Genomic DNA, 27233 nt, shown 5'->3' on the forward strand with positions numbered 1-27233 from the left:
CCAGAAAAGTGGCGGGAAACGTTATACAATTGACATTTTTACAAAATCACGCTATGCGGAAGAAAAAAGAGAAAGAGCAATGAACAAAGGTATCCGGATGCGTAATGGCTCATTAAAAAAAGAAAGCGATGAGCAAGTTGCTCGTGTGGATGACGACCGGTCAGGGATACGTGTTTGTCTAGGGCGGATGGTACAGTGTAAGACCCTGCGAGGAGCAGACACACAATGCAAATAGATGACCCTGACCGATTAAAAGAGGTCGATCTTCGGCGAAACTCTTCAAGAAATAGGAAAAACTCGGCTACTAAGCGAACAACCAGACGACATTGTAAAAATGTGCACGTACAAGTTTAGATTAAACCAGATGAAAGCAAAGTCAAAATCAAAGCGCTGGTGTACATCGCTGGTACAGGGCACGACCAGTCGGCGGCGGAAGAGACTGTGCGACTGGTGCAAGGGAAAAACGAGAGAGTGCAGTCCGAGCGGAGCCGCCGCCTCATACCGTGATAGCGACGCGTGGCATACTGCAAATCAAACACCCTGATGGAGACATCTGAAGCAACCCAAATATCAGTAGCGTTTCATGCTCGCAGCTGTGGCCCAAGGTTCCCTGTCTGGCCTCTTCCAACCATCGCTGTCCCTTCAAGCTGATCTAAAGGAAATGTCTGGAAAAGTAGTTAGTTGTATTGGAAGTCATACATGCGGCTAGTTGGGAAAGTGAATCCAGTGTGACTGCAGACATGATCTCGAAAGGCTGTACGGAAATGCGTAGGTGAGGGTATGTGTAAGAGTCCGAGAGGTGAAGGCCACGTTCCGATCTCTTCTTTAAACATTGTACATTGACATTCAAAGTAGGCGTTAATGCTGTAACATTCGCAAGAATGGACGTCTCAAAACGCATCGTTAGTCTTACTAGAGATTTCCCAATCTGACGTGTGGAATGTTCACCAGACATGTCATTGTAATTTGCAATGACAGTTGTCAATCTTGCACACTTACTGATGCTTCAGTAACGGTTTGGTGATTGATTAATGAATCAGCCACAACGTATAAAAAAGGACAGAAATCTGTTGATGTCATTCCATTTTCGCTAGTTACCGTTGTTAACGTACATAATGGTGGGATTAGAAACCACCTTTCAGGCCTAAGCAATTGCGAACAACTGCAATCGGCGGCAATTATACTCCAAGTTACCAAGACGTGACATCTTCAACTCAAACACATTCTCTTTTTGACACACACTCCTTTCTTTTGCCCCAGGCCGCTAGCAGAGTTCATGGCTGCGCGGACGGCGCGGCATGACGCTTTGCGATTAATGGTTCACAATTGAATGTTCGACAACTATCAAACCACAGGAGCAGCCGCTGCTGGCAGACTTACCTAAGGCCAATGTGCTGCACAACTTCCAGGGCAAAAAAAAACTGCATTCTATTTCGGTTCTTCGCGTATATCCACCTTCTTTCATCAAGGTCCGACATCACAGGCGATGATGAGCGTTTTCGATGGTAGTTTCATTTTTACTAGACACTGCATCAAGCGGGACGACCGCTGCGACACCTTTATTGCTTTGTACAAATGAATGCGCACCGAAGATGAAGTAGCTGATCTAATACTCCTGCTTATCGCTGGTCACAGAGTAGCATAGACTCATTCTAACCACGTTGGATCGATTTTCCTAGAGACAACGCATTTTCCAGTTCTCCGCCGTCATGTTTCTAATAACATCTCAAACAAGTGGATGGCGTAATACTACTGCAAGTGGGATGATGTGATTGCTACCTGCGCGCGGTGGCCCTGCTTATACCAAATACAACCAGGCATTGGCTATTCGTTCTGGGCAGTTATATATCTTGCACGCTTCTACGGCGGAACCTAATCAGATGTTGCAAAAACGTGATGTCGAGCAGGTTTATAGAAGCCCAACCCAAATAGGTCAATCTAGAGAATCTGGAATCTTTAGTAACAACTCTCCGTTTCGTAACACCGAACGCCGGATGACCTGCGGTACTCGGGTCATTTGGTGTCGATGTAGTCGGGTCAAAACGAGATCAATCACGAGCGTAGTTGCGGTGCATTTGCGTACGCGCTCGAAACATGAAGGCAACAGTTGGGACCGAGGTGAGACCATAGCAAACTGCAGCGATGCAAGCAAAGGTTTCACCACGCTTCTGTACTCCATCGAAACTCCTCGAGGGAAACCGCGCTTGCAATTGCGTACGTGCGTCGTGTCGTTTTCACCCTATTATAAACAGTTCACTCGAGACGTCAAGTCCTGTGTAGGGAACGCTGATGAATAGTTGGATTATGCGAGCTCGTGCTGTAGATCGGGAAAGATGGACAAAGATCTTTTCAAGGACGCTACGCCTCGGCGAATATGCGGACAACCGCCTAAGTCAAAATAAGTCAAATCTGAAATATGTAAGATGAAAACAGAAGGCGGGCTGAAGCTTCCCCATTCTTCTATCGAAAAAAAAATCTGCAAAAAAAAAATCTGCAAAATGGAAGCTGCTGGAGTGGAGAAAATTTCCAAGGTGATAGCTGCGTTTTGGTCAAATCGTTACTAGTGATTAGTGATGTGCAACTCTTAATACTTAGCAGGAGCCTTCCCCTTTTTGAAGGCAACTCTGACTACTCAAGGTTTCTGAAAATATCATGATATATAATAACGAGCTTAGTCCGTGTGTGTGTGTGTGTGTGTGTGTGTGTGTGTGTGTGTGTGTGTGTGTGTGTGTGTGTGTGTGTGTGTGTGTGTGTGTGTGTGTGTGTGTGTGTGTGTGTGTGTGTGTGTGTATGTGTGTATGTGTGTATGTGTGTATGTGTGTATGTGTGTATGTGTGTATGTGTGTATGTGTGTATGTGTGTATGTGTGTGTGTGTGTGTGTGTATGTGTGTATGTGTGTATGTGTGTATGTGTGTATGTGTGTATGTGTGTGTGTGTGTGTGTGTGTGTGTGTGTGTGTGTGTATGTGTGTGTGTGTGTGTGTGTGTGTGTGTGTGTGTGTGTGTGTGTGTGTGTGTGTATGTGTGTATGTGTGTATGTGTGTGTGTGTGTGTGTGTGTGTGTGTGTGTGTGTGTGTGTGTGTGTGTGTGTATGTGTGTGTGTGTGTGTGTGTGTGTGTGTGTGTGTGTGTGTGTATGTGTGTGTGTGTGTGTGTATGTGTGTATGTGTGTGTGTGTGTATGTGTGTGTGTGTGTGTGTGTGTGTGTGTGTATGTGTGTGTATGTATGTGTGTATGTGTATGTGTGTGTGGGTGTATGTGTATCATGTTGTGTGTATGTTGTGTGTGTGTATGATGTGTGTCATGTGTTTTTTTTTTTTTTCGTGTGTGTCACGAAATTCGAAGAAGGGGATGCGACGGGTCCACCCGTCGCCAGATAACTATAGAAAGGGGTGCGATGGGCCCACCGGCGGCAGATTGGTGCGCCGGCGCCAGATACCTATGGTAGCGGGTATGATGGGTCCAAATGCGTCAGATTGGTGTGCCGGCGCCAGATTGCTATAATATCGGGTGCGACGGATCCACCGGCGTCGGTGGACCCGGTCATTGGTGCGCAATAACTTAGTGTGCATGACGAAAAAGATAAATTGTTGGAGCCTTTTCATAGCCGTCACCACTAGGCGCTTTGCTCTTCACCTTTATGACTCCTCCGCGTGGCTATTTCCTTCTTTGTTCGCCTCAAGTTTGTAGCATGCCGTTCTCAGAAAGTGGAAACACGCATGCAAACGGTTGCTTAAATAGTAGCAAGATGTTTATGTGATCTGATGTGGGACGTTATCATTATCAGTAGGATGATGTCTTTCATGTCATTTTATGTTAAAACATCATTCTGTGATAACTATTGGGGGAAATCAAGGGGAATACCCATACTTTGAGTAATGCTTTCAAATAGTATCTACATTAATCTCGCATCGAAGGAGTGTTTGCAGCTGATGGTCGAATATTCACCAAATGTAAAATTGACGCGTTTAGAAGGAAAACTCCTTAATCTTTTGCTTTAATTTATAATATAAAGAAGAGAAGGAAAGCGTTGTTAAAAAAACACAGATCTAATTTCACAGAAAACACCACTACTATTAACTTTCATTGATCAGTGAAGGGAAGCGAAGCTAAAATCACCGAAAGTCTGAAGTCCGGCTTTAGCCGGACATTCAGACTAGTAAAATATAAATAAGTAGCCTTTAAATTTACCTATGCGTTTTAATTCGCATTTATAAGGGTAGAAACCGGTGTATTTGCATTTAACTAGACATTTTTTTTTCACTGATATGAAGTGAGCTTTCTGCAGAAGCTACAGAATAAAAAAAAACAACAAAACACCGAGCTTTGCTTAGGTCAAGAAGTTAGGAAGAATGAATGTAGCATACTCATTTTCTTCAGTTGTTGAAATGGACCTTCCTTGGTTCAATATAATACATTCTTTATAGGTTATACTAGATTCAAATTTATCTGTTTTAAACTAGGATACATCGTTGTGGAACATACTTGGTTGCACCCAAGTTTCATTTCCAAGTTTTCAACAACTTTTTAAATTGTCACATGTCACCTGTGCTCCCGTTGTTCGACGATTTACTCGATCGTGCACTACTTGTCCCGATCGCATGCAGGGAATGCCCTGTAGTTTCTCTTCTCGCGAGAGAAGCGTAGGTCAAGGGAGGAACGGTGTTACTGAGTAAGTGAGCATGGAGTCGGTGGTTCTTTGCCTTCTTCACTGCATCCTCGATGCTACTGTATGCTTCCCAAGCTGTTCATTTCCTCCTACTCAGCTCGGAAGTCGCCAATCATGTTAATTTCCCGACCTAGACAGGTCTGGAAATACACATGATATTTTGTACGGCTTCAGCAAGGGACCGATCGTTTCACTCGTTTCATCAAATTCTACTAGCTTTCGTTCCTGCTGACTGGTGTTTAATGTTATCAGACAGATCAGTTATCATAATCTCACTGCCATTCGAACTGCATATAGCAATGACCCCCTCCCCCCACTTTTGTAACTTTTAGCGTCAGCATATAACTTCTTCTTCACCGTTCACGTATGGCTGCATTTCTGTTTGTTGATAAACCTACCACTAAACGGCCTGTATTCATTGCACTAATTTGGACTGCGATACCAAGAGTCTCAGCACAACATGTCATCAGCGAAACGATGATGGTGTAACTACGGGCCGTCAACATTCGCTCCCATCTTATCCCATTCCAGTCTTCGCACTGTGTCCTCGAGGATCGCACTCAATGTTTTGTGTGAGACCAGGGAACGGTGGAGAGGTCGTTTGTGATGGCACAGACAACCACCTTAACTGCTTTTTTGGTCATAGCGAGTTGTTCTTGTAACTGTGCTGGGAAGCTGCACAGTTACAAGAAAAAATGAAAAGAAGAATGGTGAGAGCTGTCACATTACTAAATCAACTAAGGAACAATAAAGGTAAAAATACATGACACTTTGAGCTGTGGTTCTAACAGAGAGAAGTGACGAATTTTGCTTAGATATCACCGTTAGGAAGTCTAGAAACCTCATCAAACGAAATTTTTGTTTCAAGAGATCGGAGATACAAGAGATACTGAAGGTCCCTATCTTAAGCACATATTTTCCATTCATACGAGCAGCTTTTCTCCCACTCCTATTTATTCTCTTTTTCACGAGTACTAGTATCGATAATTCTCATCCTTGTTACTTTTCAGAGCTGAAAAGTTCCTTGTTTTAACAAGTAAAAATCTATATTCGTAATTTGAAGCTATTAGATGCATTATGTCTGCGTAGTCCACGTGGACTACGAAGTGGTGCTCACTGGACTGTGCTGAACGTGCCTCTAATCCGCTATGACAAACTTGGATCGAATTTCAAAGACCACCAAGCATTGTTGGGAAGAGGAAGAACTTTGAGGCTTGATCCGAATGCGCCATTGACCGGTTAGTAGAAAAGAAAAGCTTTGAAGAAGGATCTCTCGAAATACAGGCAGAAGAAGTATTTGGAAGCAGCACATTGAAAAACGAGTTTAAACAAATGCAACAAAGACCTCTGCGGTTATAATAATCCGCTAACAGCCTTGCTGAGCAAAAGTGGGCCTACACCTATTCCCATCGATGGAGGTCATCACGGATAGGTTCTACTCGAACCTTTTCCGTTCGTCAATTCCTGTGTCCATCCCGATAATTTTCTCTGATTACATTCCACCACGGATTCTCCCTTCGGAGCTACGAGTCACTACAAGAGTATGAAAACTGGCACACCCTGGAGCTGATTTTATAACAGCAGCCTTTGTTCGGGCTGGTGGTCATCTGCTTCATGTAATTCTAGCGGATCACATGACGTTCTACCTTCAGAAGGAAAGGGTCCCAGACCAGCGGAAAACTTCGCAAACCGTTCTTATCCATAAGAAAATCTTTGCCTCAAGAACAAACTGAATTTCATCAGGGGTTCTGCTGCATCGGCCACGTCGAGAACGTGTGGAGGGTCATAGAGGTTTGCCAGGAATACCGCCTGCCCCTTGTTCTAACCTTCGTCGACTATGAGAGAGCGTTTGACAGCGTAGAAACGAATGCAATGCTGTCAGCGCTGGTCAATCAAGGTCAATCAAGGGTCAATCACGCCTCGTAAGTGAGGACATTAGCCAATTGCTACGATCGGTGCACCACTAAGATACAGCTTTTCCATCGCCCCCTCACCATACCCCTTGGAAAGGGGGTACGACAAAGCGATACTATATCGCCGAAACTGTTCGTGGCTGCATTGCAATGGATAATGAAATTACTTCCTTGGGAAGAAAGGGGCATACGTGTTGATGGAAGATTTCTCTCGAACCTTCGTTTTGCGGACGACATCGTTCTCTTTTCGAGCAGTACCAATGAAGCAGAAACGATGCTCAACGAATTGAACGAAGCAGGGAAGAAAATAGGATTGCGAATAAACAGAAAGAAGACACAGTTCATGAAGAACGCTTACTGCGAGGACGGAGTACAACTTGAAGGATCCCAAATCGTGGAAACTTCGTCATACGTATACTGTGACCCTCTGACGTTCTATGAACATGGAAAACGACTTGAAGGAAGAACTGAATAGAAGAATGAGAGCAGCATGGGTAGCATTCGCAGCCGTCAGGGAAGCTACGGACCAACTGGCGGTCCAGGATCTTCGTGCCCATCTGTTCGACTCGACAGCTCTTCCAGCGCTCTGTGACGCAGCGGAGACGTGGGCAGACACTGCTGCCACGTCTAGGAAGTTACTTACCACCCACAGAGCCCATGAGAGATTTCTTCTGACGTTCAACCGACGCACACAACACCTATCCGGACTTCGCAGCTGAGAGCTCAAGTATGCGTCTGAAAGACCTCGACGCCGTCGGTCAGCAAACTTGAAAACAACTTGGATGACAATGGCGAGGGAACAAAACGAGTGCAAAAGATGCTGAGGCCCGCACGTCCAGCGAAGACGAGCTGTCTAGGTATCTAATTGAGATGTGTTATTAGATGCATCTTCAAATCATATTTCAAGTGAGGATTTGTCTTGTTTTCGGTTACAAATTTGAGATCACCTCACATTGAAATATTTCTGTTCCAGTAATTTCCTGTGGATGTGTCTTATTCTCCAAAATTCTTAGTAGCTCGTGAATAATATCCTAGCCGGGGATGTAAAGTGTGATCAGCGATAGGTAGGAAGAGTTAGTTATTCAGGTGGCAACGACGGTGAATCTCCACAGGATGCATTCCACCGCCAATTGCTCAGGCAAGGCATGATAGGAAATTTACCGGAGCTTTATCCACACCTGTTTAATTCCCCCTCGACGTCAATTGTGACATAATTTTAGCCAATTGTAGAAATTTTGGTTGTGAATTTGTTGCATAACTGACGAAGTATCTTTATGTATGGAGTAGAGAGATGTTGGTTGTCCAAAGCTTCTATGACTACGTGACTGATTGGCAACTGAATTGGATGCTTTCTTCAAGTTGATGAAGATGGGACACGGCACTATCTTGTACTCTCGCATTGTCACTATGAGTTTTGAAACTGCAAGTATGAGGTCGATCGTTATAAGGCCTTCTCGAAACCCTACTCCTTCGCATAACCGTTCTTCATCTGATGTTTTTTCAATTCTCTTCATTTTTGTGAAGAGCTTCTAGAGGACAGGCAACAAGCACATTAGTCGATAATGCCCAATGTAATGTTGCACTCCGACAAATAAAGAGTGAAGAGCCTCGCTGTTGTGTTGGCTGAGAAGGGCTGACGGTAGCTTCTTCAGATTTGGACGTGGTTCTGCCGGGACCGCAAGAGGTACGATTCTTCGCCAACACGATGGCATCTTCGAACTTCGGAAGGGTGGAGTTCTGTGATGACAAGTCCATCTTGACTGGTGAGAGTGGAGGTTGTTGGAATCGACGCGAATGTGAAGATATGAAGTGAACAACATTCGAATGTACTTGGAAAATGGTATGATCCCGCAAGGCAAACTTTGAAAAACGCTGCGGTACGGTGGTTGTCCTAGTATTCTTTCCCGGCTTCTTCCACACCCGATCGCAAACCCTCCCCTCATTCCCAACTCAAGCTGCAATCTTGGTTCTACATTCTCAATGGCTCGGAAAATATCAAAGAATTCGAAATGAAGAGATGTTTTCTGTATAATATATACCCTTAATTTTTCGTTATTATTCTAAATTCGTTAGCATTCGGAACATAAGGATTTATTATGTTCATGCCAACCCTTGTAGAATTATATGATTCCTTCTTGTGGGCAGTTGCTGCTTTGATGGCACGAAAATGAGTATCGGAGTACTGCGTTGTTTGTTCATTCGGTAAAACTAGAGATTGAACGAAGATCGGAGTAAACAACCAGAGAGAATGTCTGACATGCAATGACATCTATGTTGAAGAAACTAGAAAGATGCTGAGCCCACGTATCAATAAGGCATTTGGCTTGTAAAAGGCGTGGAAGCACAGTGACACCGACTGCCTCAAGAATGAGACACATGATGAAGGAGAGCTTAACATATAGTGTAGGATATGAGGCTACGAGAAAGAAATATCTATTAGGAAAGCACTGGAAGCCGGAATTCCGGATTTCTGGAACTTTCCGAAACTGGATTTCCGTCAGGAGTTCAAAAAATCCAGAAATCCAGAAATGAGTGCTTATCAATTACCAATGACCGTTCATAACACTAACATAAGACTTTTCCGCATGCAATTCCTTAAAATTATCCAAACACCGATTCTTAGGGATACTGCACAGAGCGTAGATCTCATTCGCTTTCAGTGACAATATCTAAGAACGCGGTACTTCACAAGCCCCGCAAGTCTACCGCAGCTACACTCGTGATTGATGTCGTTTTGACCTGACTATATATATATATATATATATATATATATATATATATATATATATATATATATACCAGTCTGAATGTCCGGCTAAATCCGGGCCTCAGACTTTTTTGTGGTGTTCTCTTCGCTCGCCTTCACTGATCAATTGATCAAAAATTAATGGTAGTGACATTTTCTGTAAAATCAGAACCCCGCTTTTCTAACAATGTTTTCTTCTTTCTTTTTTACTGTAAACAAAAACGAAAGATTTCATAGTTCTCTTTCTAAACGCGTCAGTTCTACATTTGGAGAATATTCAAACTTCGGCTTCAAACACTCCGTTGATACCAATACAATGTAGACACAATTTGAATGCATTACTCGAAATTTGGGTTTTCCTTCTGTTTCCCTCGAACAGTTGTCAAAGAATGATGCTTTGGCATAAAATGACGGGAAAAACATCATTCTACTGATAACGATAATGTTCCTGGTCAAATCATGTAAACTGTTGTCTACTATTTAAGCAGCCGGTTTCATTCGTATTTCCACTTTCTGAGGAAGGCATTATACCAACCAAAGGCAAATGTGGAAGGAAAAAGACGCTTAGAGGAGACACAGAGGTGAGAAGCAACGCGCGCAGTGGCCACGGCTATGAAACATCCCATTTACCTTTTGAGATGCACACGAAGTTATTGCGTAACATTTCGATGCCGTGGGACCCGTTCCACCCCTTTCTATAGGTATCTGGCGCCGGAACGCCAATCCGACGCCGAGGGACCAGTCGCACCCCCTCCTATAGTTATCTGGCGCCGGCACACCAATCCGACGCCGATGGACCCGTTGCACCCCCTTTTACAGGTATCCGGCGCCGGCACACCAATCCGACGCCAGGGGACCAGTCGCACCCCCTCCTATAGTTATCTGGCGCCGGCACACCAATCCGACGCCGGTGGACCCGTTGCACCCCCTTTTACAGGTATCTGGCGCCGGCACACCAATCCGACGCCAGGGGACCCGTCGCACCCCACTTTACAGCTATCTGGCGCCGGCACACCAATCCGACGCTGGGGGACCCGTCGCACCCCCTTTCTCGAATTTCGTGACACACAGACAAACAAACAAACACACACACACACACTCACGGACTAAGCTCGTTATTATATATCACCAGTCTGAATGTCCTGCTAAAGCCGGACTTCAGACTTTCGGTAATTTTAGCTTCGCTCCCCTTCACGGATCAATGAAAGTTAATAGTAGCGGTGTTTTCTGTAAAATTAGATTTGTGTTTTTTTTAACAACGCTTTCTTTCTCTTTATATTATAAATTAAGGCGAAAGGTTACGGAGTTTTCCTTCCAAACGCGTCAATTCTACATTTGGAGAATATTCGATCATCAGCTACAAACACTCCTTCGATGCCAGAATAATATAGATACAATTTGAAAGCATTACTCGAAGTATGGGTGTTCCTCCTGTTTTCCCCCAATAGTTATCACAGAATGATGTTTTAACATAAAATAACGTGAAAGACATCATCCTACTGATAAAGATAACGTTCCACGTCAAATCACATAAACATTTTGCTACTATTTAAGCAGCCAGTTTCTGAGAACGGCATGCTACAAACTTGAGGCGAAAGAAGAAGGAAATAGGCACACGGGAGTATAGTTCTTATAGTTCTTCCTATAGTTATCAGTAGAGTAGTCATAAAGGTGAAGAGCAAAGCGCCAAGTGGTTACAGCTATGAAGCGGCTGCAACCATTTATCTTTTGCGTCATGCACACTAATATATTGCGCTCCAATGACCGGGTCCACCGACGCCGGTGGATCCGTCGCACCCCATATTATAGCAATCTGGCGCCGTAGGACCCGTCGCACGCTCTTCTATAGGTATCTGGCGCCGGTGGACCAATCCGACGCCGGTGGGCGAGCGTTCGTCGGCGTCGAATTGGTGCGTACTTCAGACTTTCTGTGTTGTTTGCTTCGCTCGCCTTCACTAATCAACGAAAATTAATATTAGTGTTATTAGTTCTATGAAATTGGACTCCAGCAATCTTTCTTCCTTTTTTATATTACAACTATAAGCGAAATATTTCATAGTCTTATTTCTAAACGCGTCAGTTCTACATTTGGAGTACACTCGAACTTCAGCTTCAAACACTCCTTATCAATATATTATGGACAAAATTTAAAAGTATCACGCGAAATATGGGGTTTTCTCCTGTTTTCTATAAACAGTTATCAAAGAATGATGTTTCGGCATAAAATGGCGTGAAGGAAATCATCTTACTGATAAAGATAACGTTCCACATTAGATCACATAAACATCTATAAACATCTTGCTACTATTAAAGCAGTCGTTTGCATGCGTGTTTCCACTTTCTGAGAACAGCATGCTACCAACTTGAGGCGAACGAAGAAGGAAATGAACACACGGAGGAGTCACATAGGGTGTAAAGCAAAGCGCCCGTGGCCACGGCTTTGAAACGGCTGCAACCATCTATCATTTGCGTCATTCACACGAAGTTATTGCGCACTACTTCGACGCCGGTGGACCTGTCGCACCTCCTTCCATAGGTATCTGACGCCGGCGCGCCAGTGTAACCCCTGTGGACTGGATCCGTCGCACCCCTTCTATGGGTATCTGGCGCCGGTGGACCCGTCGCAACCCATTTTTCGAATTTCGTGACACTCAGACAAACACACAAACACACACGGACTAAGCTCGTTATTATATACCAGTCTGAATGTCCGGCTAAAGCCGGACTTCAGACTTTCGCTGGTTTTAGCTTCGCTTCCCTCCACTGATCAATGAAAGTTGATAGTAGTGGTGTTTTCTGTAAAATCTGATTTGTGTTTCTATAACAACACTTTCCTTCTCTTCTTTATATTATAAATTACGAATTAAAGATTACGGAGTTTTCCTACCAAATGCGTCAATTCTACATTTGGAGAATATTCTACCATCAGCTACAAACACTCCTTTGATGCCAGAATAATATAGATGCAATTTGAAAGCATTACTCGAAGTATGGATATTCCTCCTGATTTCCCCCAATAGTTATCACAGAATGATGTTTTAACATAAAATGACGTAAAAGACATCTTCATACTGATAAAGATAACGTTCCACGTCAGATCACATAAACATCCTGCTACTATTTAAGCAGCCGTTTCCATGCGCCTTTCACTTTCTGAGAACGGCATGCTACCAACTTGAGACGAACGAAGAAAGAAATAGATACGCGGAGGAGTCATGAAGGTGAAAAGCAACGCGCGCAATGGCCACGGCTATGAAACGGCTTTAACCATTTATCTTTTGCGACATGCACGCGAAGTTATTGCGCACCATTTCGATTCCGCGGGACCCGTCTCACCCCACCTTATATCTATCTGGCGCCGGCGCACCAACGACGCCGTGGGACCCGTCGCACCCCATTTTCTAGCTCTCTGGCGCCGGCGCACCAATCCGACGCCGTGGAACCCGTCGCACCCTCTTCTATAGGAATCTGACGCCCGTGAACCCGTCACACACCCTTCTATAGGTACCTGGCGCCGGCCCGCCAATCTGACGCCGGTGGACCCGTCGCACCCCCTTCTATAGGTATCTGGCGCCGGTGGACCCGTCGCACCCCCTTTTATAGGGGTCTGGCACCGGTGGATCCGTCGCACCCCATATTATGGCTATCTGGCGCCGGTGGACCCGCCGCACCCCTTCTATAGTTATCTGGCACCGGTGGACCCGCCGCACCCCTTTCTATAGGTGTCTGGCGCCGGTGGACCCGTCGCACCCCCTTTTATAGGGGTCTGGCACCGGTGGATCCGTCGCACCCCATATTATGGCTATCTGGCGCCGGTGGACCCGCCGCACCCCTTCTATAGGTATCTGGCACCGGTGGACCCGCCGCACCCCTTTCTATAGGTGTCTGGCGCCGGTGGACCCGTCGCACCCCCTTCTAAGGCTATCTGGCGCCGATGGACCCGTCGCACCCCCTTCTATAGGTATCCGACGTCTTGGACCCGTCGCACCCCCTTCTAAGGCTATCTGGCGCCGATGGACCCGTCGCACCCCCTTCTAAGGCTATCTGGCGCCGATGGACCCGTCGCACCCCCTTCTATAGGTATCCGACGTCGTGGGACCCGTCGCACCCCCTTCTATAGGTATCCGACGCCGTGGACCCGTCGCACCGTCTTCTAACGCTATCTGGCGCCGATAGACCCATCGCATCCCCTTCTATAGGTATCCGACGCCGATGGACCCGTCGCATCCCCTTCTATAGGTATCCGACGCCGATGGACCCGTCGCACCCCCTTCTATAGGTATCCGACGCCGGTGGACCCCTTCACACCTCATTTTATAGATTCCTAGCTTCGAGGCATTAACTCGACGCCGGTGGACCCGTCGCACCCCTCATTTTGAATTTCGTGACTGACACACACACACACACACACACAGACACACGTGACAGACACACACACACACACACACACACACACACACACACACACACACACACACACACACACACACACCCCACACACACACACACACACACACACACACACACACACACACACACACACACACACACACACACACACACACACACACACACACAAACACACACACACACACACACACAAAAACAAAAACACAAACACACACAAAAAAAAAAAAAAAAAAAAAAAAAAAAAAAAATAAGCCCGTTATTATATAGTAGATCATGAATCATGATACATACAACATACACACAACAACACACAAAGCATACAGATAAGCCCGTTATTATATAGTAGATCATGAATCATGATCATAATGATATACACATATACCATGATCATTTTGATATATAACAACGGGCTTATTCTGTCACGTGTGTGTGTGTGTGTGAGAGAGAGAGAGAGAGTCATGAAATTCGAAAAGGGGGTGCGACGGGTCCACCGGCGTCGGATCGGTGCGCAATAACTTCATGTGCATGACGCAAAAGATAGATGTTTGCAGCCGTTTCATACCCGTGGCCACGGGGCGCCTTGCTTTTCATCTTTATGACTCCTCCGCGTGTCTATTTCCTTCTTCGTTCGCCTCAAGTTGGTAGCATGCTGTTCTCAGAAAGTGGAAACACGCATGCAAACGACTGCTTTAATAGTAGCAAGATGTTTATAGATGTTTATGTGATCTAATGTGGAACGTTATCCTTATAAGTAGGATGATGTCTTCCACATCATTTTATGCCAAAACATCATTCTTTGATAACTGTTTGGCGAAAACAGGGGGATATCCCATAATTCGCGTGATACTTTTAAATTTTGTCTATAATATATTGATGAGGAGTGTTTGAAGCTGAAGTTCGAAGGTTCTCCAAATGTATAACTGACGCGTTCAGAAAGACTATGAAATCTTTTGCTTTTAGTTATAATATAAAAAAGGAAGAAAGATTCTTGGAGATACACAAGTCCAAGTTCATAGAAAACGGCACTAATATTAATTTTCGTTGATCAGTGAAGGCGAACGAAGCAAACCCCACAGAAAGTCTGAAGTCCGGCTTTAGCCGGACGTTCAAACTGGTATATATAAGCGATAAAGAAGTTAAAACTTTAAAACCCTATTGTCGTGCGCGATCCTACCTCACGTGTACAATCTCCTCTGTTCAGCGACAGAATAGGTAGCATCGTTTGCTATTTATTCCACCGTTGAACACTCGAGAGAGAATCACACAGCGCTGTTACAGATTTTTTTAGATTACTAAGGAGAAGCCTAGCTGAGCACCCAACACCGATGATACGCTGCCTTAAAAGGCAACGTTTTTAGGAACCATTGATTTTGGTACTCCTTTTACCAAGAGGTTGGATTCGGGTACTCCGCTAAAGCAAAATCTCAAAACACGTCCTGGAGATCCGGAGAAACATGGGTCAGGAATATATTTGCAAGTTTACTCGATAAAAAGAACATCTCAATCTCATACTCATGAAGTTTAAGCAAGCAAAGTTGGTTAATGTTAAATCTATGGAGCGCGACATTTATGTTACTCCTGACACCTGTGTCACACATGAAATTTTTATGTGTGATAAGTGTCAATAGTACGAGTAATATGCGCTTTCATTTTCTTATTCACAGTAGTGCAAAGAGTTGTTTCGGTGGGTGGGCATTTATTTTCTAGATTTCTCGCAGTTGCTTTTCGTCTTTGCTGTGATTTTTCCTAACTACGTCCTTAACACTTGCTTTCAATTAAAAGAAATCAGCGTTGAAAATTTCTATGATCGATGAAATCGAAAGACATGTCAGGAGTGGTTTGAGGAAGTCTCGATCGTTATTCTACTCGTCAATTCTTAAAACAAAGAAGTTCAGGTTGTTTTGTTTTGCTGTGCATTCTCTCGTTACGATCTCTTGGTCTCCTTGCCGCAAAAATCAGTCCTACCATTTATGTTGTTATCACTTCATATGTATCTTTTGAAGTCGCGTGGTTGCTATGGAGAAGCTCGTTTTTAGCCTTCTTCATGCTTTTCAGTTATAAATAAGCGAGCTTTTCGATATTGGTTCTGATTCCTTTGTTGAGATTCAATAGCAGGGCCTGTCTTGGTTGTGGACAAAGTATACTCTTTTATTGACTTCTTGTTATCTCAGACACTCGATAAGATTGCGCAAATATGCTTATGAAATGGGGTACAAGTCGATTTGCCATACCTTTCCCTGCAACAAAGTTTCGTCTTTCTCATCATAATTCAGAGAGGCATTATGTATTGCACATCGCTACTGATTTCGATGCCAACATAGAGGTGGTCATGACATCAAAACGTTTGCAGAAAACTCTTTCAATTTTACCTTTGATTTTTTTAAAATCTGAGGGTCCTTCATCGTGTTTCATTTTAATTTTGTGCCCGATTTTTCTGGTGTGATTCTCCTCATTCTCACTTCTCCAGACAACCACTTTACGAAGATCGCTATGAAATAACGATGTATCGTTGTCTCAGATGGAGGACTGCTCAGTGTAGGCATAAATATCTGTTTGCGATGTCCTTAGTGATTGTCTTCTCTTTGTGTAATATTTTTTATGGTTTGTCAAGTGGATATAAAACGGAAATAAGTCACTATCAGAGAGAAATAGCAAGTAAGTTTTACATAATTTTGTTTCGTTTTAAATTGCTATTGCCTCCGAAAATAACTATCAAGATATGTATATACCTTTGACAACAGATAGTTGGTTTGATTAGCGAGAACAAATGTATTTTCCTTTTATGTTTATTATTGGTTTATGCTATGATAATCACAGTTCAGAATGCTACTAGTTTGTGTCCAAAACCCGTTGTAAACCATCGGAATTCTTTTGAGTGGGCAAAATCAAATTTTGAAAATACCATTTGGAACAAATGAGCCGCTAACTTCAAATACACATACTTCTTGATTTTAGCCTTGACAAATGTGTGGCCTGTAAACCAGTAAAGCTGCTCTTGCATACGCTAATTACCTTTACACCTCCGGTATACTGCCATTTGCATAATCTCCGTGCAAGGAATAGGTGTTTATAGGATTTCCGCTGATTCCTCTAAATTGGACAGGATGTTCAATATATTCGTAAGAATTATTTAATTATTTGGAAAATTTGCTACCCCACATCATATGTGGCTTCGACATTTCCATTGTCTTCGGAAATTGACGAAAGTAGTGCTTCGAAAGTTCATGATAAGGCACACAATCTTAGCTGCTGAAAATCTGCTCGGAAATTTTCTAAACACTTTGCTCTTGACTACAATTCAAACCGTAAACTTCTATCTTTTTCTTAGTTTTCCCATAGTCAAACGTACAACTTCGCTGGTAGCGATGGTACTCGCTTAGAACTTTCCCTTCTCTACAAGATCTAGTTCAGGCTCTTAAACAGGATGACAGCCAATCGTGGTTTTTGAGTGACCAGACTGGAGAAAATTTCAAACGTTCCCTCAAAAACGTGATTTTTACAGCCTCTAACTAAAAATTTCAACCCTTACTCCGCTACTTATGTAGCAGACAAAGAATGGTAATCGCGGCCTAGGCGTGGTTTGCCAAACATCTCGCACTCCACGCAAGGCGAGTCCGCTGACGATTCGGCGCCACAGTGACACCACTGTATTTGAATATAAATGAATGATGATGACAATTCTGCACGGTTTTTAGTCATCTGCAGAACAATACAGCTTCTCCGAGCTTTCATAAAGAAGACGTTTTGTGAAAACAGTCGGAATTTCCTCCAATTTGGTCACTCGAAAACCACAACCAGCTGTCATCTTATGTAACAGCCAAAGCCACAACCTAACCTTTAAAAAACGAGAGTCCTAAGCAAGTACCGAGCAAATACCGAAAAACTAAGCACTTTCAAAGATAATAATTGTAATTTGAAACGCTTCTAAGAAGAAGTGATTTACTTAAAACATTTCTGGGCAGGTTTTCTACAGCCAGGTACCTACCTTTACCATACCTTTACTTCACTTACTCTCAATACAGCACTTTCGTCAATTACCGAAGACTGCGGTGATTTCGCACCCAGACATAATGTGGGCCTCTAAATAACATCTGATCACGAATATAATAAACATTTCGTCTAATTTGGAGGAATTAGCGCAAATCCCATGAACACCTCTTCCTTCAACGGAGATGTGTCCGAGGTATGTGCCAGTGGCACGATTACGGAGGTGTTAAGGTATTAGGTTGGCCCGACTGGAATTTCTGTTTATTTTTCGATGTATAAAACAATTTTAATTTAACATTTATATTGTTCTGAAGGAGTATTTTTTTGCGCATTGCTTGATATACAAGAGTCTTCTGTTTTATTTTGTTTTTCCAAGAAAACTTTTCAGACAATGAGTGGTGTGCAAAATCGCTTGCGAGCGAGAAAAAGTGCGCATGCGAGCGTGCTTGCTCTTTACTTTAAACTGGGCAAAACTGCTGTCGAACCCCACCGTGACCTGTCCAAAGCGTTTGGCGGCGATGTTATAAGCGAACGGAAATGTTGCAAGTGGTTCCAACGCTTTCAGGCTGGTGGCGAAAGTTTACAAAACAAAAATCGTGGACATCGGCTTCAAATCATCGACAACGATGCATTGAAAACCCCTTTTGAATAGAGCCCGTAGTCAAATTACGCGAGAACTTGCAGAGATGTTCGGTTGTGGTCGCACGACTATTGAAAATCCTTTTCACAGCATCGGCGAGGTTAGTCGTTGCGGTAAATGGGTGCCGGACCGATAACGCCAGACCGCATGCTGCAAATTTGACGCTGCAAAAGCTCGAGGAGCTGGGCTGGAAAATTCTTGCACATCCACCACATAGCCCCGACCTTGCTGCTTTAGACTATCACCTGTTTCGTTCGATGCAGAACTCGTTGTCTGGGAAAAAATTTACCAGCCGTGAAGATGTCGAAATCTGGCTTAGCTTAACTTCTTCACGTTGAAGCCGACGAAGTTCTTTGAAGAGGGCATTCGTGCTCTGCGCGGACGTTGGAGAGAAGTCATCGATAACATAAGATAAGAATATATTTTGCATTAAGGTTTCGTTATACTGTTGATAGAAGTATATTTGAAATCGGCAGCTCAATAATTTTGAATGTTATTTTCAAAATTTAATTTTGCCTTCTCTCAAGGATTCCGATAGTATGCGACAGGTTTTTCTGAGAGAAGCTATTAGCGGTGTTGTAAGGCACAGGAATAAATCTGGCGAATTACCAGCAGAATTCGCCAGCTAGTCTGCTAAGGAAGGCGAAGTCTACGAGAGCAACAAAGTTGGAGGACTTCTAAAGACTTTTCTATTTTTTTCCTCTCTTGCAATTTGTCTCATTCTTCAAGATAAGTGAAGTCGATGAGCTAATGCATGTTTGAAAAAGTATTCTCTGTTAGCACATTTTCGTCTTCTGTTAGAACTAATAAACCGTAGAACTGCATGCGAATCAAAACCAACTATATATGTAGATAAATATTACGGTAAATTATGCTAGATCCGCTATATTAATTCTAATAAACTAGTCAGGAATTAAACGAATAGCTGCATACTTAGTTACGCCGAGATTAAGAGGTAAAACTGAAAACACTTCTTCCCACAATAATGAAAAATGAATGAAAAAATGAATGGGAATGAAATAAGTTATGTTATTTCGAAAGAAAAAATGGTTTCAGCTTTGCGAAGGCATGCATCACTTATGCATAGACGACTAGAAGACACTAAGAGAAATGTTCGAAACGGTGTGTCAGCCATCGCTCATGTATTAAATGGAAATTTCTCGGATACGCTGCGACTACAGCTAAAGGGAGTCGAAAATTTGCTGGTAAGAGTTTTGCGTACGTATTAATGGAACAATTACTGACGAATCCAGTTTTTTTGTTGGCTTTAATTAACTATCTATCAAGGAATCGCATGGAAATGATTTCGTCCAGTTAGTTTTGTAAAAGTCGCTGTCTCTGATCTTAAGAAGAAGACAATGAAATGCAGTTCAAGAGAAGAGAGTCTAGCGGTTAGAGGTTCCGCTCCCCGCACGATCGATCGGAGGTTCGAATCCGCTCTAGTGCTCACCAAGCCCTTTATCCCCCGGCGTCGATAAATTACCAAACTTGTCTGGGAGGAAAAAAAAATTGACTTGACACATTGGCTAGTCACCGCGAGTCATTGTATAGCACAGTTACACGTTCGCAAACCTCAAACCGATTCTGAATTGAAATGAACGCGAGGGCGCATCCCCGGCGGACTGATTAACGCCAAACTTTAACTTTTTTAAACTTTATATTTGTTCCAGTGCTTGTGACTCTAAAATGGGCCTACAAAAACTCCACTGAGATTAGAGAAAGCACATCGGAATCTTATTTCGATTTCAAAATATTCGATCTTCTGATTTATACATTGATCATGAAGTTTTTGATGTATGTGTGCCAATGGTACAGTGACTCTAAAACTCCTTACCCAAGCCTTTTTTTCAAAGGAAAGTTTTATTCACCTGTTGTCACTGCATGCATTATACTACAAGCTCTGAAAAATATCTCAATCAATACGGGTGCTTTGCTTCCACGGCGCATTCCGGGACTTTTGAGGATTTTCGTAATTTCAACAATCCTCTTTTCTTGACTCAGAAAAAAAAAATACATTGTGAATAAGATGGCATAAAGAAAGTATCGCGAAGAATGTTTGGTCCTTATCTTGCCTTGAGTGAAGATCGAAAGTGCCAACAGAACTGGATTTGAAACAGAAAGAATGGTGAGGTATTATCTCGTAAGAGGCCTGCATGACGGAAGAGCTTTACTCTCATTCTCTATACTGTATTAAGGTGTATGTCCCTGTAAGTACCATTAAGGTCGTCAAATAAAGTTTCAAAATTCTTTCTTGCCTTATTTTATGATATTAAATACCAGTCTGAACGTCCGGCCAAAGCCGGACTGACTTTCTGCGGTGTTCGCTCCGCTCGCCATCACTGATTAATGAAAATAAATTAATAATAGTGAAATTTTCTGTAAAATTAGAATTGTGAATTTCTAACAACGTTTTTTTTTCTTGAAGGAAATTTAAGCTGTTTAAAGTTTTCTTTGTAAACGCGTCATTGCTCAACGTATAGGTTTCTCTCTTGTTTCCACCAACAGTTATCACAGAGTGTATCACAAAAAATGTTGTGAACGACATCATCGTACCGATAAAGTTATTCCTTAGTCCACATCAGAAGGGAAATAGACCCAAAGGAGTCATAGAATGTAAGCGCAGCACTGACAGCGGTACCGGCTATGAAACGGTTGCAATGAATCATACACCTTTCGCGAGATGCACACGAAATTACTGCGATGCTATTGCACCAATTCCACGCCGGTGGACCGGTCGCACCCCATTTCGTAGCTATCTGGCGTCGGCGCAGCAACTCGACGCCCTTGGACCCGTCGCATCCCCCTTTTCGAATTTCATGACACACACACACACACACACACACACACACACACACACACACACACACACACACACACACACACACACACACACACACACACACACACACACACACACACACACACACACACACACACACACACACACACACACACACACACAAACACACAAACACACAAACACACAAACACACAAACACACACACACACATACACACATACACACACATACACACACATACACACATACACACACATACACACATACACACATACACACATACACACATACACACATACACACATACACACATACACACACATACACACATACACACACACATACACACATACACACATACACACATACACACATACACACACATACACACATACACACATACACACATACACACATACACACATACACACATACACACAAAGCCCATTTTTACATAGCATGATCATGACAGTTCTTCTGCAACAGGTTGCTATAGCGGTTAAGTTCTTGTTGGGAGGGTGTTAGGCTGGTGCAAGTCACAAGGCCGTTGTTGTTTTTAAATATAATCGTTCTTGCTAACCAATTATATTTATTTAGTAAACGAAAACATAACACAGAATTTAGGATTTCTCATACAATCTTTCGAACTTTTCAAGATGGGTTGGATTGGAATAGAAAGAAAATGCCAGAGTGTATACAAACTAAGTAACTTCAGAAAGACTTCAGAAAGAAATACGAATTAATAATGGAGGAAATTTTAAGGAAATAATGCGTAGTAAATAAATTCAATTAATTCAACTTCCCTTAAGAACTGCTTTCGAACTAGTCAAGAATCGAAATGAGATGACACTGGCGTGTTATCCAGAAGTGGTGCCGCCAAATCACAAGTGGAGCCTCCTTCGCAATTGTAAGCCCGGGAATTTAGTTTCTGTATTAAGAAGATATTTCTCTTATTTAGTTACTTCTATCTCTCGTATGTTGCTGTTGTTGAAAAAACAACTGCGGTGTTCTGTGCTCTTTTCGAGAGAAATGACTTAAACTGGCCACAGCTAATAGCTAGCTTTTTTTCTTCAAAGAAAAAGGATTGAATGAGATGTTAAAGTACAATTCGGTCGGTGTACTATATCGGTTTTTTCATTCCTCATTGCAGAGCAGTTTGGCAGCCCCAAGATTCAAGCACCGACCTGAGACGTCTCATCTGGATTGCGGTCGTCTTTTTTCCGGCGACGTCATATACACTGCAGAAGTGGCTCACTCGCGGATAGTTATGATCGAAAATGAGGACCTTGATATGAGCTGCGATGCCATCCACTCACGCATTTTCCTTCAGCCACGAGTGATTTCAAGCAATTATGGCATAGCATTCGCCAGGATTGTACACAGGGTAATGTTCAAAGTCAACTTCTTACTCCTTCTTGATTATTTTTAGGGACGTATGTTACACATGTAGCAAGTGCGTCCATAGTTAGTCTTTTTTTATTTCTTTACCTTGTATTTGTAATCAGCTTGCTGTAGCAGTCGCTCACTGGGAAGCTAATCATAAGTAAAAAAAAAATCAATGGATCTTTAATTGTTGTTTTCAGGATTATGAGTTTCTAGAAGAACAGTTGTCTTTGTCGTATACTGCGGAAAACCATTACTGTTATCACGTCGACATAAAATCGGATCATATGTTTAAACAGCGCATGCTGAGGCTGTCAGAATGCCTACCAAACGTTTACTTATCCGAAGGTTGCTAACGTGGAATGTGTGTTTGTAGCGAGCTTCTTTTATTCCAATTGATAAACTGCTCCAGAAGTTTTGGATATTAACGGAGCGATGGGAACGAATGTCAATTTCGCGCATCTGAGTTGTCTGAAACTCTTGGAAAAGAAGGGGCAGTGGACGTATGCCATACTGCAACAAGTGCGTCTGTTTCTCCACCTTGTACTTGTGGTCACTATGTTGTAACAGTTGCTCTTTGAGAAACTAATCATTAGTAAAAAAAAAGCCGATTAAAAAAAAAACGTCTTTAGTTTTACCATACTTCTTTTGAACTCTCCTTTTGAATAACTGAGAGTTGGAGGTTTGTCGTTGTTCTTATTGCAATAGATGAAATGTGGAAAGGCTTGTACTCGTAGGTAAAAGAGCACTACAAGAAATTGCTGTTCTTTAGACTCACGACGTAGTAATTCACACTAACTCGGAGCTGAGAATGATTTTCCAAGCATTGAACGGTTCCAATGATGTTCAAATAACTCCATGCGCTCCGCTTCATTACGATCAATCCATGAGTTGGGATGCAGAGAGCTTAGGAGTATTTCAAGGTGTGATTTCGTACCTCTAGGCTTCTACCTTTCATTCAAATCATTACATCTAGGGTCTCAATTCCGAATCTCGCAGGAATCATCTAGGATCCCTTTATACATCGCTAAAGGTGCCGTTCAGGTGTCGCTTTCTCGCGCCGCAGTAGTTTGGATCACCAACGTCAATCTTGGGACATTCATTCGTCAACTAAACAGCGGTGTCAGTTATTAGAGTGACTGGAAAACTTTGGGACACAAAAACTGTGTTTCAATTAAACATTTCACTCAAAGGCTCACCTTCCGTAAATTTTTCAATTTCTTATTGTCTGTAGGAGGGTCCCCGTGTTACTTAATCTGGCATATTTCTACCATGCTGAAATAAGCTTCTCATTAAATCGCTCAGAGTCAGCATATGAGTTCGGGAAATTTCTGATTGACGTCTACTTCCTTTTATACGAAGTCTTTTCGAGGCTGCAATCAATCTTCATCTTGTTAGTTTTCTAGCACATTGCTATAACTGGAACAAATAACCTTTTTCAACAAACCTTTGAGCAATGAATAATGATTTGGCGCACATATCCCTCAAAGCGGAATTTCCCCAACTCAAAGAGTCTCCACGCAGGAATTAGTCATTTGGACAATTATGGTATTGAGGAAACCAGTTATAATGTACTTCACACGAGGTGTGACACAAAATTCTTTCAGCTTGCTTAAATTAATTATAGACATCAAGTGAGACTACCCAACTGCTTGAGATTGGAGCATTGCAACAATACGGCGTAATTCACATATGAATATATTAACGCATGCAAGCAGAGAAGAACATTTGTTACATCATCCAACATCAAAAAATTTGTCACGCTTCCCAAACTTATTCAATGGAACTTACTAAATTTCGGAGGATTTGAAATTAGGTTCCTGTCATAACTCCACTTACTTTGCCGTAATCCTTCACAATGCTTCAACTACTGGGTGTCTGAGCACCTCCTACTTAAATGAGTAGTAATAGGCTTCAGCCGGACGTTCAGACTGGTACTATACAAGTAGGAGGTGTACAGATTTGTGGATTTGATTGTATTTATCTTATGTTTTCACAGTTTTATGTTATTGTTTCATTACCTTGTTATACTTAAGGACTTTGAATAATCAGGAAATCTAGGTATACTTAAATTTTAAAGTCAAGCTTTTAAAGAAAAGAGCTGTCGACGAAATGCTCATGAGCACGTTGCAAATCGCGGATGGATGGGAAATGCCCGGTCGATTCACTGATCACTGTCTGAAACAAGGATATTCGTACGAAGGGATAACAAGGCAGAGCTAATGTTAAAAGCAACTATTCCGGGTTTTCCCTAAAGTTACCGACAGTGTATATTTAAGAATGGTACAATGGAGTAACGACAAAGCTGATTGTCTTTCTGGTTTTCTTCGTCATCAGGTTTGTATATTAGGAATCGAGAACTTGCCGTCAATCTCAACATTTCCCCACATCCTCGCAAATAAGGTGATCGTGAAATAATAGCAGTCAGGACAGATTTACTTCATCTTTCGGAATTCTTTCAGATGATGCCCTCATTCGATTACGGTGCAATCGCATGTTTATCTGAGCTTCTTTTCAATCGGACTTATCTTGGACAAAATGACCATCCTTTAAATATTTCCTTTTACGAAAATCTTTCTGCAGTCCGATTCCACAACGACCAGAGGAAACACGGGATCAAGCCAGATTGCCACAACCCGTAGTGCTAATTTAAAAATTGCTTGCAGTTATATGTTCACAATAATGTCTGACCACTCTAATCAGTGAAGTTGTTGTGAGATGTTCTGTTGTATTATTGAAGTTGAAGTACGGGAATTTAACACAGGATGTTTGCTTACATACCTAACTCACACTATAAAAGTCGTCAAACTCGAAGTGAGTCATACTGTATTCCGAAATGAACAAGCGTTCTTATTCTATGAGAGGAAGTTTTGCATTTGACGTTGGAGACAAAGAGTAACATCAGCGGCTGGCGTTAGGCAACATGGCCACATCCACCTTTGTAAATTGTCACTACTAAAAATTGATCCATGCGAGGAAAGTGACTTTGACTGATCGCAATGCATTTGCCGCATGACAAAGCGTTCCTTCACGTGAACTCGGCCACTAACTACTAGTTTGAAGCTCGGCTGAAAAACTGTCACTTCTTCATTTTTTCTTCAGACCACTACCTTATTCGGGCCCGCAGGATTGTTCCCTTCCAAAAACCTTAATTGTTTCAGTGACCTTAAAACCAACCTTGAGTTGACCTTCCACTCCTAATCATCCTATTCTTAGTGTGGAAAAACGTTCTGTTTAACCCATTACATATAAAAATTTCAAGTCAGAAGACGATTGCTCTCTTACAGTTTTTGGCAAGATGAGGAACAGAGAAAGCTGACATTAAGATCCAGTTTTTATTAGCCGCCTTCTGCGCTATGCAGAACAAGCTTTAGGACTGCTTAGGGCCGCAGACTTTAGGCGGGGATTGCTCTTCATCTGATCTTCAGCAAGAGGAACGTACGTATGCGGTTCCCCACTTAATGTTCACTTGTCTTCTTCTTCCACTATTCAACTATTCAATTCAAATCACTTAAATACAGTTCTCACGTCAAATAATTTAGTTGATCGGCGAGCTGATATCACCGCCTGACGAGGATGCAGTGTTACTGCCGAGGCGTGTCGTTTTTGAACATGTGTAGTTTTCCCCAACATAAGTTCAGTTCCCAAATTCTGTAGAACAGGAATTCCCAGATATCTAGTGCCTTCATTCGTCGCTGTTTCGTATCCTGTGAGATCTGAGATTTCGCCCTGCCACTTATCGACGCCAACCTTGACAATGTTGTACAGTTTAGCAGGGTTTAAGCACTTGACTCATCAGCTTGTGGGATTTGGATCTTCGATGTCTCCCGGTACAAATGCTAACGTAAAGCTGCATAAAGATAACAAAGAGATGCTTATTTGTTAATAGTTAATGTGATCTGATATAGAACCCTGATCTTTATCTTTTTATCTTTTTATGTACGATATTCATATGAGGACGCCCACGTTAATTCATGTGAGCATATCATTCTATGCTGATTTTTGTAGATAAAGAAAATGAAATCCAATGCTTCGACTAATATTAGATGAAGTAAAATGTTCTGAGCGTTTTCACTAGATATCCTTAGTGAGCTATATCTAACGACATAAACATCATATCAGGTCATACAATACGGGGACTTCAAGGTGGTACTACGAGAACAAAAAGCGGAGAAGATCGTGGTCCAATCGTGGCGAACAAGTCCGAACGCAAACCTTCCCAAACCTCGGATTAACGGGGATCAATAAGGTTTGCTGAGTGTTTGGTAGGACTGGAAGGGAATCATCCCCTATGAGTTCCCCTCATTGGGCCAAACACTCAATTCGGACCTCTACTCTCAAGAACTGACCAGATTGAAGCAGGCGATCGACCAGGAGGGGTCAGAATCGGCCAGTATCCGCCATGTAGTCCATAACTGGCGCTAAGTAAGTATCACCTTTTTAGCATTTGCAAAACCTTCCTGATGGTGCAAAACTGGGCTTGAGAGGGCACTTGTGACGGTGGTAAAGGTTTTTGCCAGCAAGGGCGAGAACTTCTTCAATTGCGGATTTATGAAATTGCCATCAAAAAGAACAAAAGTTATCGAACAAAACGGAGCTTATTTGATCTAAATCGGTTAATCCTATATCAATTCCATCGTAAAAATAAAGAAAAAAAGTCCTCTGAAGTTTTACTTTGTTCAATA

The 27233-nt window shown here is 42.6% G+C and overlaps 3 protein-coding genes across 5 annotated transcripts; 2 read left to right on the plus strand and 1 right to left on the minus strand.

Moving 5' to 3' along the window:
* Positions 1-583: 583 nt before the first annotated feature.
* RB195_018983 (uncharacterized protein) lies at positions 584-25190 on the plus strand (the record flags this gene model as incomplete). Of its 3 annotated transcripts, XM_064186633.1 has the most annotated exons (14): positions 584-676; positions 5733-5907; positions 8235-8345; positions 15097-15196; positions 16206-16393; positions 19422-19570; positions 22316-22549; positions 22749-22896; positions 22961-23070; positions 23321-23471; positions 23525-23670; positions 24643-24761; positions 24828-24951; positions 25011-25190. In XM_064186633.1, 14 exons carry the CDS (start codon positions 584-586, stop codon positions 25188-25190), a joined length of 2028 nt encoding a protein of 675 aa, XP_064042514.1. The 3 variants fall into 3 exon arrangements, with proteins under 3 accessions (XP_064042514.1, XP_064042517.1, XP_064042518.1); XM_064186634.1 differs by lacking the exons at positions 584-676; positions 5733-5907; positions 8235-8345; positions 15097-15196 and having other exon boundaries at positions 16257-16273; positions 16350-16393; XM_064186635.1 differs by lacking the exons at positions 584-676; positions 5733-5907; positions 8235-8345; ... (3 more) ...; positions 23321-23471; positions 23525-23670 and having other exon boundaries at positions 16257-16273; positions 16350-16393.
* RB195_018984 (uncharacterized protein) lies at positions 7026-7301 on the plus strand (the record flags this gene model as incomplete). Its single annotated transcript, XM_064186636.1, has 1 exon — positions 7026-7301. One exon carries the CDS (start codon positions 7026-7028, stop codon positions 7299-7301), a length of 276 nt encoding a protein of 91 aa, XP_064042515.1.
* Positions 8083-8337, minus strand: RB195_018985 (uncharacterized protein; the record flags this gene model as incomplete). The annotated part of the gene is made up of 1 exon (XM_064186637.1): positions 8083-8337. The coding sequence occupies one exon, from the start codon at positions 8335-8337 to the stop codon at positions 8083-8085; it is 255 nt and encodes an 84-aa protein (XP_064042516.1).
* Positions 25191-27233: the final 2043 nt, after the last annotated feature.

Source organism: Necator americanus, chromosome II (assembly GCF_031761385.1).
Source record: "Necator americanus strain Aroian chromosome II, whole genome shotgun sequence".
Lineage (NCBI taxonomy): Eukaryota > Metazoa > Nematoda > Chromadorea > Rhabditida > Ancylostomatidae > Necator > Necator americanus.